This window comes from Ambystoma mexicanum, chromosome 9, assembly GCF_040938575.1.
Source record: "Ambystoma mexicanum isolate Mex_15411 chromosome 9, UKY_AmexF1_1, whole genome shotgun sequence".
Classification (NCBI taxonomy): domain Eukaryota; kingdom Metazoa; phylum Chordata; class Amphibia; order Caudata; family Ambystomatidae; genus Ambystoma; species Ambystoma mexicanum.
In genome coordinates, this window is record NC_090931.1 from 1,030,333,246 (window position 1) to 1,030,350,325 (window position 17,080).

Below are 17,080 nucleotides of genomic sequence, written 5' to 3' on the forward strand. Positions count from 1 at the left end.
CGCTTGCAATGAGTAAAGGGAAGACTATTTATTCTGACTCTGCCTATGTAACCTCCACTGTGCATTCAGGGTTATCAAGGTGGCAGAGAAGAGGGTTTAGGAGATCTGATGGGACCCTGGTCCAGCATGCTGTGCTGTTATCCAGACTAATCAAAGCATGATCCCTGTCCACAGAGGTGGGGATTGTAAAATGTGCTGTGCATACTAATCGTACTAACTCCATAGCACTTGGGAATGAGGCCCCAGACAGGGCGGTGAAGGAAGCAGCATATCTGCCATTTACAGATTCCCAGAAAATGGAAACTGTGTCCATGCAGGTACAGTTGCAAGCTCCCTATACTGCAGTCCTGGTGCTTCAAATCGTAGAAATGCAAGGCAAAGCACCTAAAGAGGAGCAGGGGCATTGGGCTAAGTGGGGATGTGCCCTCTCACTCATATATTTGCTGTGGAGAAAGGAGCTGACAAGGAAGATAGCAATGTCTGTAGAACTGCTCTGTGTGCCTCTAGAGCAACTACATTTCCCATTGCACACTTCTTGATGACAAATTGCAGCAGAGCTCCAGGAAGAATGGATTATACCGAACCTCCAAGAACAAGTTAGTAGATTTGTTAGGAAACTGCATAGTTTGAAAGGAATTCAATCCTGGAAACACCATGCGGTCACTAAGGGGAGTTTTGCTGAGGCACTCTGGGCCATTTCGGGATCACCATGTAGGCTTTGATGATGTACTTATGAAATGTAATAACTGCTGATATCTTGTTGTCATAGTTTGTCCATTCTCCTGGTGGCATGAAGTTGGTCCATGTGCACACCCTGAAGCTAAGTCTGCAACAGAATTTCTGGTGGGAGAGGTATTTCCACAGTGGGGATTTTGTGATGTCTTGACATACGACAATGCAACCCACTTTTTAATTGCCTTGTTCTCAGAAATTACTTTGCTCCTGGGAATCAAGTACAGGTTGTGCTCAGTATACCACCCATAGGCCAACAGAACCATGGAACATCTAAATGGGTTGCTCAAGGTCCGGTGGCTAAGATGTGTAATTAATTAAAGTAATCATGGTTGCATTGCCTACCCCAGGTGCTATTTTAGTTGAGGAATCAGCCAGGGAAGAACAAAACCTCAGCTCTCATGGGATCATGACAGGGTTTGTCTTACATACACACCTGCATGCTCTACATCAGATACACATAAGACGGCAGAGGTCCTAGGTGAGCAGTTTAGGGGGTTCATTAGGGCAGTGACCAAAGGTTTCAAGATTATATCTTCACAGGTTGTCTCTTCTTACCAAGAGTCTCTAGGAGGAAGCAGCAAGGAAACCCACGATCAGCACAAACAATTACTACTCCCTGGAGACTGGATTTACATCCAGACCTTTATGAGTGGCTGGAATTAGCAGCATTTCCATGGGCTGCATTGTGTGATTTACACTGCTCTGACTGCTGTGAAGGTGGAGGGCAACAAGAGCTGGGTGAATATCAGTGTTATACAAAGAGATACTGGTACCACTCTATAGGCACAGGAGCAGGCTCAAAGTAAAGTATGCCCTAAGGATTTGCAGTTCATTTCTGTGGAAAAGGGGGGGGGTGTGGAAAGAAATCCAGGAGTTACATCAAAATTGTTTTAAAAAGAAGAACACTTATAATGAATATTATAATAATTGTTTACACGTGGTTGTGTTTCTTTTGTCATCATGTTCAGTCATGGCAGACAATGTGGCTATGAATGGTTTAAATGTATCCAGTCTCTTGTTTTGAAAATTGTAGACGTATTATTGAGGCCAAAAAAAAAAAATAATGACGTTGATTTTCTGAATGATGAAGATAACGTAAATGTGGACCCAATAGTAGATGCACATGGTTTTGCAGCAGATAATGTATGGGACAGCCACTTGAGGAGGTTTGGGAGAGAGAGAGCTGTAGGATTTTGCTACATCTGCTCTCTCATCCACTGTGCTTCTGGTTTCCCGAGGGTGTTTTTACCAAATTAAATAGAGTTAGTAGATGCACTGTGTCTAGTGCTTCGAGCTTTGTGCAGGGTCTGAGGGAAGTTCAAAGGTCAATCAGTCACAGCATCCATTCTACCTGTTGACAAAGAATGTTCAGCTATGGATCGTGAAGAGCAGAAGAATGTTCGGTGTACGCAAGGAGTCCAATTGAGTTTAAAAGGGGCTATTATCATAAATTAACCGATGGGACAAAGGGGTGAAGATTTGTAGAGGAATGAGGGGATTCTTAGAAGAAGGGATGGCAGAGGTAAACCAAGAATGTGGAAATGTGTGGCAAAGATATTTATAACTTCTGACATGGCTCAAGGGGCCAGTAAAACCTGTTAAGATACAGACACTTGACCATTTTTCTGTGTATTATAAGGGCAATGACACAGTGCCTGTTGGCACAAATGGGAACTGCAGCCACACGCTTCACATCACTGACCTGGATAGAGGTACTGCTGCTCTTCTGGACATTTTTTGGACTTGCAGATCATATGGTTACAGACAGTTGCCTCCAGCCTGGCAAGGTGTGTGCAGTTTCACCAAGTTACATGTGCCTGTCCTTGTCATTCTGGAGGAACATTTGATCCTGGCCCACTTGATGCTCAAAGTCACATCTATACCCCTTTGTCCCCTGTGCCACTTGCATCCCCAGTATCACCACCCATGGAAATACCAATGACTCTGTCCGACCACAGAAAGGAGGGACTAGTGTGACTGACCAAGTGGTCCAATTAAGACTAGTATGTAATAAATAGAACCATGTATAACCATATATGAGAACAACTTGTCAATTAAATATTTTTGCTTAACAATAGTTTAAGTTGGGGGGAGACAAAAACGAGACAAACTCGAACAAACTGGAGAAAGAAGGGAGAGGGGGAATCAAGGGGAGCTTGATAAAGCAGGCATGGCACTAATGCATATAATAATAATATTGAATAAGGTTTCGAGAGTTAATTACCGAAATATAAAAATGCAGTATTCTCGATCAGAAATTATTAACTATAAAAAGTTAGGCGTTTTTATGTGATGCTTTCCATGCAAATGAGGTCTACCATGGTCAACAAAGCCTTCGAATTATAAAGGTTCTAAAACATTTTGTATTGGCGATGTCGACATGTGCTCCATTATTTCATTCTTGATTACTCAACGTACAATATGTGTTTAAGACTGTGTGCGTGTGTGCCAGGCAGCTATTGTGGCTGGCTCGCTTTGAATAATATGGACCGAGGTTTGAAAAATCGTTCATAGCTGCATCTTATGACATCTGTAGAAAATCGGAGTCTCCACAATATATCTGTTTCAAAATACCACATGAGGTATTAGAGAAAACTTGCAGGCAGTATGTTTAGAGTTTTTTTGTAATCCATTTCCATTACCGTTATGAGGTGTTGGGATGGATTGAATAATGCTACTGCACAGTCCAAAATAATGTGCTATCTCTTCACTGCATTGTATTGCAAAGGGGGCTGAGAGGGTGCATATCTGAAATGCCTGCTTTGAAACTTATTTTGTCGCACGCTTTCTCCGACAGCTTGTGTTCTTGAGGTTTAAAGGGTGCACTGACCCATCACGTCACTTAATGACATTAAACGTACTTCTTATCTGGGAGCGGTTTATAATTGTACCATCCACCACTTGGGTGGAGTGTAAAAATGTGAGGAAATTAAATGTATTTCACCTTATAATCAGGTGAATTTATCACATGGGGAAATCTTAGGAATATCAGATGTTCTAAATACCACCTGGCCCATAATCAGGCAGTTGCTATAAAGAGAAACTGCCCGTGTTACTTTGTAATGATGCATTTTTTTCATGAATTCAATTAAGAGAATTAATACATTCAACTCTGAGCACAAAAATAATGTACTTTTGGTATTCTTTCAGTATGGAATGCAGCTGTATCAGAATTATGCGAGACCACGTCAAGCCAAAAGTGAACTCCATTCCCAGAATATGTCACCTACGGTATGCATTATCATCTTATGGTTTTAGTATTTGTTAAAGTCTGCTTTTCCTCATTAGAACATCAAATGCATCAAATGCCATAATTGTACGCAGTGCCCATTAATGGTCGCAGCCAACCTCAGACTGGAATATGAGAAAATAGTGCAATGCCCAAAGTGCAGGGCCAACATGCTAGTGTAGCCCAATGTTTATCAGTCAAAATGGGCCAGTTTATTAGTCAAAGTGGCCCGGTTTGGTGAGTTATTACACTATGTAACTAGAGGTTTTGTTTTTACCTGTGTTGCTGAAATAATACTCTTTAAAATGGACAATTTGTAACACATTTACAAAGAAACTCTCCCCTAGGCACTACTCAAACAGCCTGTGTCAAAAGGAAAGAAATTCTGTTTGCGACTCGGTCCAATTTTATGCACTAGTACAACCCTTGTAGCAGCTGCCACATGGTTCAAGTACATGGGTATATCAAAACAGTGCCTGGGACATGCCTAGCTAAAGCATATACACAAGCCAAAACGTTTGGCTTTGCCAATGACAGTTTTTAGCAGGAACTCTGAGAAGGACATGCATACTTCTTCTAATTCAAGTAGCTGATGGCACACTTGGTAAAGACATTTTTATTACACTAGCAGCACATTTACAGCTCAACCTAAGCCATTTACTCTCAGAACACTGCTTTGAAATAACACTGGCTGATGTTTCGACCACAAAGTTTGAAGTTACTGCTTGATGATGCTAGCTCAAAGAGATCCTAGGAGGGTGTGTTGTGGAAGGGAAGGGCAGGAAGTTGATGAGCATGGCCATAGGGATTAGCATATCCACGGCAGTCAATGGGTGGGTAAATAACCAAACAACTCCTAAAAGCTTTGTGGCCATCGACATATCCTGTCTCCCTCCTAGATTTACTCCAGTGCAATAGTTTCAGCTTGGAAGAACCACCTAATGGTCAAAACTAAACAGGAGAAAGGACGCTGCATATTGAGCCTGATATATTCCAATTGAGGATTGCAGATACCACATTAGCAAGTGGTCGAGCCCTGTGACAAAATTCTCACAAATAATAGGATGTGCATCAAACATAAATACAAAGGATTCATACACAAATCAATTACTATTTATCAATTATTGCATCAGCCATAATGCAACCTGAGCATGCTTTGGATACATTACTACTTATTTGGGATAAACATTGGATATCTTGTAAGACAGCCAGAATGGCCTCCACAGTAAAGGCTTTTCTGCAGTGGATCAGAATCTAAGAGGTAGAATGCCAGCATTCAAAGATTGAATATAAACTCGAACATTGTACGATCTGCAAAATATTCATCAGTGACACAAAATATGTGCTGAGACAAAATTACTTTATAGAACTTTAATGAATTGCTCACATAAAATAGAACCGTTTAAAATGGACATTCATACACAAGGTTGTAACATTTCAAAGTGAATAAATGTTGACCTAGTTTTTACACTTGTCAATGACACTCTAAATATTGAAGAGCCATTAGCACCCCGTAGCTAGTGCTGGGCAATCACAAACAGAGAGATGCAGGCTTCACGTAAGGACACAAGGCTGCATTCTCTCACCTCCTGCCCCAACCTAACTGCCCCCAAATAAAAAAAAAAACATACCTCTCCACTTAGGTTCGCCATGCTGATACTCCTACCCTATGTCATCCCCCACCGTCATGCCTCTGTCTCGCCTCATGCCTTGGCTACCATGGAAAGAGAAAAGGGACTCAGGTCCAGATGACTGCACCTCTCCCGTGGCAGGATCTTGACTAGGGCGTGCTCATCTTTGGTTCAATGCTGTGCTCCACGTACGGCTTGCACCAGAAACAACATGTTCATATATATTCATGCCCATCTAGTACCCCAACTGATGCTTATGGAAATAATCGCTCCAGCCGTGGCCTGTACCACCTTGGTAATAGCCCATCACCATCAGTAATGCTCTTGATTTGCTCAGGAGATTACTTCGGGGTAGCAGACAATTGTCAGCTGGTATGGCTGCACATACATCAATTATAATTATCAACATAATCTCTTATAGAAAACGAGTGCTTAATCATCTCACATTATCAACCATGTTATTTGATTGACAGAAGTGTTGTAACCCCCCCCCCCCCACCCCCAGGATTCCAGAGGGCATAGACCTTTATTGAACATCCAGATGGCCACAAAACACCAATAGGAATGTATGGAGCCGGAAGGTTGGCTTTTCCTTTCATGCCGGTACAATGATGCTCAGACTCCCAGGTGAAACATGGTGTATGCCTGAGCACAGAAACTCTTTAGAAGGCTCAAATGGCGAAATGTTCTGACGAGTTTGTTTAAGGTTTCCTTCGGTGTGAAAAAGGGTTGATGGCAGTCAAATCCCACATTCCTGGTTTGAGGCCTAGAAGTGAACCTCTATGTGCTGGACCTCAAGGGATTGAAAAGATGAATTACTTCTTTAAACAAACGATAACTCAACAAAGAAAAGGAAATTGCAGTTTCACTAACGGGGGATCATGTTGAAAACAGTCTTGTCCCTAGCCCTACTTGTCTGGGCACTCAAAGAACTCAATGTCGGTCTGCAGACGATGTCTCCCCCTATATTTTTCAAAGAATCAGGCTGCTAGTCACAATTTTCACCAGCCTTAGTAATGCTCTTGAAAGAGCCAGTTTCAGTGTTAGTCCAGTTATTAGTACCTCTGGACTTTAGGAATGAGCAATGCTTTACATGGATCTACTTCATGGGGAAGCTCACAGCTAGGTAGCTTTTTGGCACTTCTTGTTTACCACCTCCTTGTCTGAGATAAGGGGAATCAGATATGATATGATATGATATGGCATTTATAACCCACCTACACAGGTTGTAGGTCAACTGGTCGAAAACGAAATGATCGAATGTCCATTTGATCGAAGTCAAATGGTCGAAAAAAAGGTTTTTTTTTTTATTTATTTTTTTATGGGGGGGTTCCCCCCTGACCCCCCTTTTTCTTTATTAAAAATATTTTTTAACCAACCAAAACTAAAAATATATATATAAATAAATAAATAAAAAAAATCGACCTTTTTTTTTCCGACCATTTGACTTCCATCAAATGGTCATTCGATCTTTTATATTCGACCATTTGACCGGACAGCACCTACACACAAAAGCGTTTCAAGGTGCAACAAGCCAAGGGGGGGACAGAGGGAAGAAAAAGACAGAAATCTTACTAGGCCAGGTGACATTGGGATTGCGCAAGTGCAGGGGAGGGGGGAATGGGAGAAGTGCAGGGAGTAGGGGGAGGGGGCAGTGCAGTACATAAAATGGCCTTAAAAATAAATGAGATAAATAAATAAATAGGTAAAATCAATAAAGACAATAAATAAGAGGTGCGGCCAGCTGGTGGCAAGTACAAGGGTAAGGGCAGACATCAGGTGTCAAGTGCTGTAATGGTGCTGTAGGGATACAAAAACAGTCCCCGGGAGCAAGGGTTGCCAGAGGGGCAGAGCAGGTGTGCAACTGGCGGGGAGGGGACCTGGGCCCGAGATCAGAGGGTAGCCAGGTAAACCAGTGCAGTTTCACTTTCAACCAGGAGATCAGCAGGGGAGCAGAGGAGAGAAGCAAAAGCAAAGAGGAAGGTCTTGAGGTGCTTGTGGAACAGGAGATGGTTCTCCTCAATTTTCAGAGAGGCAGGGAGGCTGTTCCAGAGGGAGGCCCCAGCAGAAGAAAGAGATCTACCACCAACTCGTTGCTTGGAGAAGCAATTGACCCTGAGGGAGTTGGAGGAGAATGAGTGAAGAGCTCAAGAAGGAAGTTATTTAGGAAGAGAGAGTTGAAGGTATTGGGGGCCCTGACCCCAGAAGGCCTTGTAAACAATGCAGAGGGTTTTTAACTTAATCCCTGTCGCCACTGGGAGCCAGTGCAGAGATTTCAGTCCCAGAGAGATACGATCCCTGGGCTTGACACCAAGAACAAGTCTTGCAGCCCTGTTTTGGATGAGTTGCATAGGGCCGAGCGTAGAGGCAGGCACATTTAGAAAGAGGCTGTTGCAGTAGTCCAGCCTAGAGAGAACCAGAGCTCTGGAGACAATGAGCTTCTGGGTAAAGGGAAGGAAAGGAAGAATACCGCTGAGGAGGTGTCTCTGGTAGTGTGACTTTTTAGAGACATCAGAGATGTGAGGAGAGAAGGAGAGTGTGGAATCGAAGATGATCCTGAGGTTTTTAACCTCATAGGTGGGAGCAGGAAGAGGGCCAAGAGAGGCCGGCCAGAGATTGACTGGAAAGGAAGGAGCAGGTGTGCCAATGAGGAGAATATTACTGGCATTAAGGCAGTGGTCATTGGCGGCACACCACTCCTGGATAGCAGGCAGATAGCCAGAGATGAGAGAAGGAGAAGAGGTGGTGGAAGGGAGCCTGAAAATGAGTTGAGTGTAATCCGCATAGCACTGAATGTTAGGGCAGAGAGTGGCATTGATAGAGGAGACGAAGGACCCAAGTTGGACCTGGGAGTGTCAATCAGAGAGGAAAGAAGTCAGCCAAGCCAGAGCCTGATCAGTGATACCCAGGTTATCATAGAGACGGTTGAACAGAATGGCATGGCTGACCATGTCAAAGGTAGGAGCGAGATCAAATAAGGTGAGGACACAGAGGGTATTGTAATCAATGTTGGAAAGCAGGTCTACACAGATGTTCAGGAAAGCAGTTTCCAGGCTTCTGGCAGCTCTGAAGCCAGACTGATGGTCATAGAGACAACCAACAGAATCAATGTGAAGATTAAGCTGGGGGATGGCCAGCTTTTCCAGAGGTTTGCAGAGGAAATGAGTGATGGAGATAGGGCGATAGTTAGTTTGGCAGGGAGGGTCGGCAGAGGGTTTCTTAAGAAGAGGGTGAACAAGGGAGTCCTTCAGGGGGGAAGGGAAGACTCCAGTGGCTAAGGAGTGGTTACAGAAGTCAGCCAGAGCAGGAGCAGGGTGTCAATGTGGTCCTTGATGGTTTTGGAGGAACGGGTGTGAACCTGTTTTGACGAGACTTTCATAGATCGGACTTGTCTGGAAACCTCGTCTGGGGAGAACAGGGGAAAGGCAGAGAAGGAGGGAGGAGAGGTGGCCGAAGAAGGGCAAATAGAAGAGACGGGAGTAGAGGGAGGAGGGCTGAGAAAGAGAGAGAGAGGACAGGATGTCCTGAGTGTTAGAGATGAAATGAGATGCCAAGGCCGTGCAGAGGGCCTGGGCGGGGCAGGAGAGATAGAAACTTCAGCAGGATTGGCCAGCTCCTTGCAGATTTTAAAGAGTTCGGCCGAGTTGTTAGATGCTGCAGAGATGCAGGCTTGGATGTGGGCTGTCTTCTTGGTGTGGACAGAGAGCCGGTATTGCCTTTGGAGCAGGCGGCAAGCCAGTTTGTCAGAGGATGTACCGGAAGTCTGCCATTTCCTCTCAGCCCCCCTGCACTTGCGTTTAAGGGTGACGAGGTCAGAGTTATACCAAGAGTTGCACTTGGCTTTGAGCTTCAAGTGGATCCTCATGACAGGGGCAAGAACAGCGAGGGTATCCGATATAGCACAGTGGAGCATGGAGAGGTCTGTGTCAGGGTGTGAGTCAGAAAAAGCAATTCAATTACAGGAGGCAGCCAGTGTCAGGAAGGCTGGGGCCAGTGGTGTCTCACCTGTGGTCGCTGGAATTAAATGGCAAGCAATGGCTGAGAGTACTGCGGGTAGGCCTACGTGCACACCGTAACATCAGCCAATAAAAGGAGGAGCCGGGCCGGGAGGCGGGAGGGAAGGGAAAAGCAACAAGGAAGTGCGATAAGGGATGGGCAAGCACACGTAACATGGATGGCGCTGAGCATCAAGAAAAAGCAATTAATTTACAGGAGGCAGCCAGGGTCAGGAAGGATGCGGTCAGTGGTCTCTCACCTACGGTCACTGGATCCATATGAAAGTCTGTTGAGGACACACAAGTTAAAACACCTCCCAGATAACACTGATTGAAAGTGACAACTGGTGCATGGGCATTCGTTGCAGACTGCAGTGAGAGTCCAAGGTAGTCTCTGACATTTCCATCACTTCTTGAATATCACTGAGCTCTTAACCCTCAGGTTGTCCTCTAATCTTCCTCTTCCGGTTTTCAGCAGTGATTCGGCTATGTAAGTGGCATTGAGTTTGTATGTATGCATAGAAACCTATTCAAAATGTGTAGAATGCAACACTGCTTCTCTGTTTTTTTTTTACTACATATGTAGTCTTGGGAGGAGAAGCAGGTGTGGTTGCTTTAAGGTATTGGGTGAAATCTTTAGGCCTGTCAACAAAACCTCAAGTGAAATGTGAATTGTTAGCTACATTACTTAGCAAGGGCTAGTGGTTAAAAAAACTTCAAAGATGTTGTGGTATCTCTGCTTGCTTTCAGCTCAAGATATCATCAATAGAATTTTTCTGAACAAACTTGGTACAATCACATTGTTTAGGAAGGTTGCACCAAGAATGTATTCACGTCATCACAGTTGCGATCTAATAGAAGAACAAAAATAATTATGTACAAAAACTCAACATTTGGTGTGATAAAATCAAACACTGACATGAAAGTTAGGAGACTATTCACATAATCAATCTTTTTTCACTATCTTCTCAGTTGATGGGTGTAACTAGGTTGACCTTACCTGTATCAAGGGACTTTTAAGAATTCTTCAACAATTAAGATGGTCCGTGGCTGTGGGAGAACGCCCATTGGGCCCTAGTATGACTACACGTCCATACAAAATGAAACCAGGGTCTCAAAAGAAATTTTACCAAAGAAATGATGACAGATGTAGCCCTTTCTGATATTTAGAGGCACAGGAATCCTAGGTTAGAGGAATACGCTTTTTTCCTCTCACAAATATCATCAATCTTCTATATTAGATTATTTCCGTATTAACAATTACCTCGTGGATAGTAAAAGCTTAAACATGGAGCTAAACATTTATCGGACCACTGACTGCTTCCGTGTACATTTTGTGAGAGAAGTGTCTTCCCCAAGCAGCTGTTAAAAACATAGCATTCTGGTAAAAAAAAATCAAAGGGAAAAACAAGGGATTCTTTAATACACTTCTGGGTTCACCAATGTAGTATTAACATGGGATGCTTACGAAGTGTTTTGTTTAATGTTTGCTTTTTAAATAGATCCCAATTCGTCAGAAGGGAGCACTTCTCATTACACACATCTTTTGTGACAGAGCTCTCGCTTGGCATGCATCTCGTTTTCTTTTGTACACACTTGGTCATTTTTAGGTTAGTTTTCCGTATCCCCTTCACCGATTTCCCCTCTACTACAACTCCACCCTCCTTTCACCTCACCCCTCACTTACATTTACTGTTAACTTTTCTTTCAGGTGTTCGTTTTTATAAATCAAAGTTTGTTCCTTCACGTCACCCTACTGGGAGTCTTCACTCTTCTGCATTGTTCTATGCCATTTTTCAGACTGGCCTTTTTGGCCAACCTCCCTGAAATTGAACACAATTGAAAATGTGTTAACTCATTTTTGTAAACAGATGACCCCCCTTCATTCTCTTCATTGGCCACACCCTTACCCTCCCTTTCCTTGGCATTTCCATCTTGTTTCTTCTTTTCTTTTTTCACCTTTCCATGCCAATAATGGGCCAGATTACACAGACTGGTCCATGCACTATTTTGCAAGGTATTACAAGTAGGGCAATGTATGCATTGAAAGAAGCGATTCATACCCAAGGGCAAACTATCGCTAATACCATGCAAAATGGCACTCGAAATAGTGCAAAGGTTTTCTAATGTTGCCCAAATGTGTTTTTTTTTTCACTCGGGCAAATATTGCCCTTGTGCTTATACCGTACAAAATTGCATTTGCATCTGTGCACGTTCCTGTAACGGGGCCCTGATAGATACTGTCTATATGGACGTTTATCAAAATAGGTTTACGAAAATAAAATTCTCAATGTTCTTTTCATTTTTCTGATTGCAGACCGTTTTGTATGTCTTTGATTAACCATATGACCCTGATTATTTTCTGAATAGAATGTTTTTTTTTAATTCTCTCTGCTGTCCAGAATATATATTCTTTCCAGACACCACAGGCAGCAACATATTCTAAATTCCTGCTCACCTGGCGCCTCAGACTGTAATGTTGCATATATGGTAACGGTGTGATCAAAATGTTTAAACTTTCGTTTACGTACTCCTTAATTTCCAAATGTGATGGTACATGTAACAGATGTAACTTTAAAATCGAATATCCTCAATATCTTTTCAAACATTTGTTTCCAATATTCTCAAATTTGTCCAAATAAAAATAATTCTGTACAAAGGAAGAGCAACGTTATACGTAATAGCATGTTGGCATAGATCAAACTATTGGCTCAGGAAATTACTTTGAGACAGCGGGCATAACCAGCCGGTACGGTCCATGTTTAATTTCACCATATGAGTACCACATAATTTTCCCCAACAAACTGGCAACTGTATATATATTATATATATATATATATATATATATATATATATATATATATATATATATATATATATATATGGAGAGAGTATAATTGCTATTAGCTCAATGCGCTATTGTACTGAGTGTTACAATTAGAAGTATGTCGACACTTGATTTGTTGTCATTATATAATTCTTTCATTCTTGAATAAACAGCCAACACATGTTTCGACTACTTGTCTTTTTTAAGGCTATACTTCCCCTTTTTCTGATGGACCGCATCTTTATTAACAGTTGGGCTCCTTACATCCGCATTTCCATGAATTAAGCTCTGTGGCTCCACCTATAGTACTGCAGTGTTAGCAATCCGGTTATTCTGCAATTCTGGTGATATGCCGTTCTAGTTCCAATACTTTGGTATATTCAAAGAGTCTTCATATATTTACCATACCATTGGTCAGACGATGTCCTGTTCAGATACACCCAAAGAGCGGTCTGACCAATGGTATGGTAAAAATATGCAGACTCTTTGAATGAATGGGAAAAGCAGGTTTTTACCAAAGTTGAGCTAATAGCAATTACACGCTGTTTCTGCTCTATGGGATTGGTTCACCATAGGTCATCAGCCATGCTGGTGACACATATGAATGTAACGGTCTAGCCCAGCACAATTGGGCACATACGAAACATATCTCAATGTATACCGGTATATATATTCAGCAGTGTTTTTAGTCTAAACTTTTTTATATATTCAGCAGTGTTTTTAGTCTAAACTTTTTTTCCAACTTTAGTTTTTATCAACATTTTCTTAAGGGTTAAAGCACAAAATTGTTTCTACCTTCCCATCCTGTATCAATAACTCCCTGTTTCACTCCAACCACCCTCCCTTCCCTTCCACCTCACCCCCCGAACAACTACACATCAGGTCATGTAGATCTACATTTGTTCTCCATGTTAACATGTGGGAACCCTCAGTGGATTTTTTCATTCTTCGCCAATCACATGGTGAGATCCCTTTAACTGATCCCTCCTTATTAGGGGCTTTTGCGAACATTAAAATTATCTTCACTCTGTGGTCGGAATACACAGCTCAGTGCCTCTTGTTCCACTCACTCTTTCTCCAACATTGGTAAAACTTTCAACCTGGCTCACAGAGTGGGTCTAGTGGCTGGGTTTATTATATCTTCATTTCATGATAATAATGCCCCAGTCTTGGTGGACCTTCCCCATGAAGTCATTAACCATTGCCGTTAACTTTTCCATCTGGAATATTTCCCACTACTTGGTCATCCATTCAATTTTTGTGAGTGTTACCAGACTTGTCCAGTTCTGGGCCACGGACAACCTTCCCGCCCGCAGCATAACTTCCCGCATTCGGGGGAGTCTACAAGTTCCCTCTGCCTCCTCAGGAACTCCCAGTAGTATTAGCAACGGATCCAGTGCCAATGTGGCCCCCACCACCTCTTTTATCCAACTAAGAAGCCCTGTCCAATAGATCTCAATCCTTGGAAAGGACCACCACAAGTGATAAAGGATCCCTCCTCGCCACACACACACTGGGACATTGTGGGAATACTCCCAAATACATTTTTGATAACCTAAGGGGATCCAGATGCCACCCGTGAAGCATCTTGAAGTTATATTCCATTGCTGCTGTGAAGAGATTGCCAAGAAACATGATGGTATATACTTTCTTCTGTCCTACGAAATTGCCTTCCCAATTTGACTAGACCAGTACGCTTTATATCTTTGCCTCTCATCCATGTCGGCTATTTCCAGAACCTTGTACAATTTGAAAAATATCCCCTTCGGAGAGGCCGAGCTATTCAGCACTTGTTGAGTGGTGTCAAGGGGTGTGCCAACTGTCCTTCCCATCTAGGGTACACCAACATACCTTTCAAGTGTAAATACTCAAATATACCAATTGACTCCCCCCCAGCATTGTCTTAACCTTCTCATATTCCTTATAAGTTCCCTCCTCAAATAACTGCCCAACTCTCTCAAGCCCTTTGTCCGACCAATTCTGTGAGTGGTTAAATCCCTTTAATTCAGGATGAGAGAAGCTCCCCACAAAGAGCTCATCTGGGACGGCCATGATGATATCATATCGTTTGTCCATCCCTTTTTTCCATAGTAACCACAGCACTCCTAAAGTCAGGCGTGCCTTCACCTTCTCAGGGACATCTTTGGAAGGAGACCAAAACAAATCTCTAACTTTCTTTGGATTTGTAAACACATCCTCTATGTAGGTCCAATATGCACCTAGGTCGTCTCTCGTATGTTCCCGTAGTACTCATAGTTGGGCTGCCTTGTAATGGTGTTGGAAATCTGGGAATCGAAATCCCACACAGTCTCTAAGTAATTTCAGCATGGCCCTCCTTACCCGAGATTTCTAACCCTGCTAGACAAATTGAAACACAATGGTATTGAGTTTGTTAAAGAATGATTCCAGAAGCTTTATCCAGATTGCCACGACCAGGTACTGTAGTCGCGACAGCACATACATTTTCATGAAAGTCATTCTACCATACAAGCAGAATGTGAGGGGGGCCCACCAAGCCAATCTGCTTTGATCACTGCCAGCAATTGGGTAAAGTTAACACAAACCCACGTCTGCAGATCTCTTGGCACACTGATTACCAAATACATAATTGCTTCTGTCTCCACTCTCATACCACTGATGGGCAAGAATATCATCCACAAAAAGAGACAGTTTAATTGTCACCTCACCACATTGGATTCTCCTAATCTCAGTGTTTTCCCTTATAACTATCGCCAACGGTTCCAAATATAGCACCTATACACAGGCAAGTGTTTCAAAGTGCTCAAGGAGGGTGGGAACATGGGACAAAAATATAATGTTGCTCAGAGCCCTTGAACTTCTGAATCGATGAATAGTCTGCAGAGTAAGTGCGTAAAAAGTAAATTTAACAGTTTGGGAGAGAGCAAATAGGCCTGACAGCGATTCTGAAATTTTAACAGTACAATTAAGGGGTGAAGACAAGGGAGACAGACAGATGATGTTCAGACGTGGTGCGTGTGGATCGAGCAAGTGGACAGAAGGACACAGGGACGGGGAGGATCAAATGCACCCGTTCGGTTGAGACTGGGGTAGGTGCATAGAGAGCCACTCTCGTGGGTTAATTTCTCAAGTGCATTGAGTGAGGATAAGGTGTAGGGCCCTAAGGCAAGTGCAAGGGAGGACTGGTGGAGGTACCAGGGACCAGTGAGACTCTTTAGGTACACCCAGCGGCCAGTTAGCATGCTGTAAGGAAGAGGAGGGTGAGAGGGAAAAAGCAGAGAACTAGGTTAGCAAGGTAGAGGGAGAGAGAAGGAAAGGAGAAGAGAAAAGTCTTGAGGTGTTTCCTGAATTTAAGGAGATCCAGGTCAAGACAGAGGGTGGCATGGAGGCTATTCCAGAGGGAGGCGCCTGCTGAGGATAAGGATCTCCCTCAAAATCTTTGCTTGGAGAACCGGCTCACTCACAGAAGGTTGGAGGTAGATGAGCAGAGGGGTTGTGAGGGACAGTATTTAGGTAGACAGCGTTGCAGGTAGTTAGGTCCCAGACCCCAGAAAGCCTTGTGAACAATGCAAAGGGTTTTAAATTTGATCCTTGGAGCCAGGGGGAGCCAGTGAAGGGATTCAGTGCCGGTGAGATGCAGTCCCTGGGCTTTAGGCCAAGGATATGTTTCGCAGTTGTGTTTTGGATGAATTGCAGAGGGTGCAGGGCAGAAGAAGGGAGGTTCAGGAAGAGGCTGTTGCAATAGTCCAGGCTGGAGAGAACCAGGGCTCTGGAGACAGTGAGCCTCTGGGGGAAAGTGAGAAGAGGTAGATCACCTCTGAAGAAGTGTAACTGATAGATTTTTTAAGAGATGTCTGAAATGTGAAATGAGAAGGAGAGAGTGGAGTTGAAGATGACCCCAGGTTTCTTGCTTCGCAGGTGGGTGTAGGTGCAGGGCCAAGAGAGGCTGGCAGAGAGAAAGTGGGAAGGTGGGAGCAGGGTTCCCAATGAGAACAATCTCAGTCTTAGTGGCATTGAGGCAGAGGTTGTTTGCAGCACACCAAGACTGAATAGCAAACAGACAATCAGATATGAGCAAGGAGGACGAGGAGGTGGCTGAGGGTAGCCTGAAAGATAGTTCAGTGTCAACAGCGTAGCACAGGAAGTTAGAGGTGAAAGTGGTAGGGCAGTATATACACATAGAAGAACCAGGGGGATAGGTTAGATCCCTGTGGAACCCCACAAGTTGAGAGACTGATAGTCAAGTGAAAGGCTCTGAGTTCCACCTTGGATGGGCGGTTGAAAATGAAGGAGGTTAACCACACCAGAGCCTGACCTTTGATTCCCAGAGTGTCACAGAGACGTGCGATCAAGATGTTGTGGTTAACTGTGTCAAAGGCAGAGGAGAGGAGAGGTGAAGGAGAATGAGGATAAAGGATTGATAGCGCATATAGGAGGGACTAGAAGGGGCATACCTGCCTCGTGCCCCTGGAGATTCAAAATGGGACAGAGAGTAATCCATTGACCTATACTCTAATAACTATTGGGGATCTGTACATTGATGAGACCCACCGGCAAAAATTATGACCAAAACCCATATTCTGCAGTACCTCGCCCATATAAACCCACTCTACACTATCAAAGGCTTTCTCTGAGTCGATCTACACTAAACAACCATCCAGTCTCTGCTCTTGGGTGTGATGAA

The 17,080-nt window shown here is 43.4% G+C and overlaps 1 protein-coding gene across 1 annotated transcript in view; it reads left to right on the top strand.

Moving 5' to 3' along the window:
• Positions 1–17,080, top strand: part of GRB14 (growth factor receptor bound protein 14) — a 1,091,974-nt gene that overhangs the window by 893,500 nt on the left and 181,394 nt on the right. Inside the window, exon 8 of the mRNA XM_069616312.1 lies at positions 3,886–3,966. Within this exon, the coding sequence (XP_069472413.1) occupies positions 3,886–3,966 (81 nt within the window). The remainder of the gene's footprint in view (positions 1–3,885; positions 3,967–17,080) is intronic.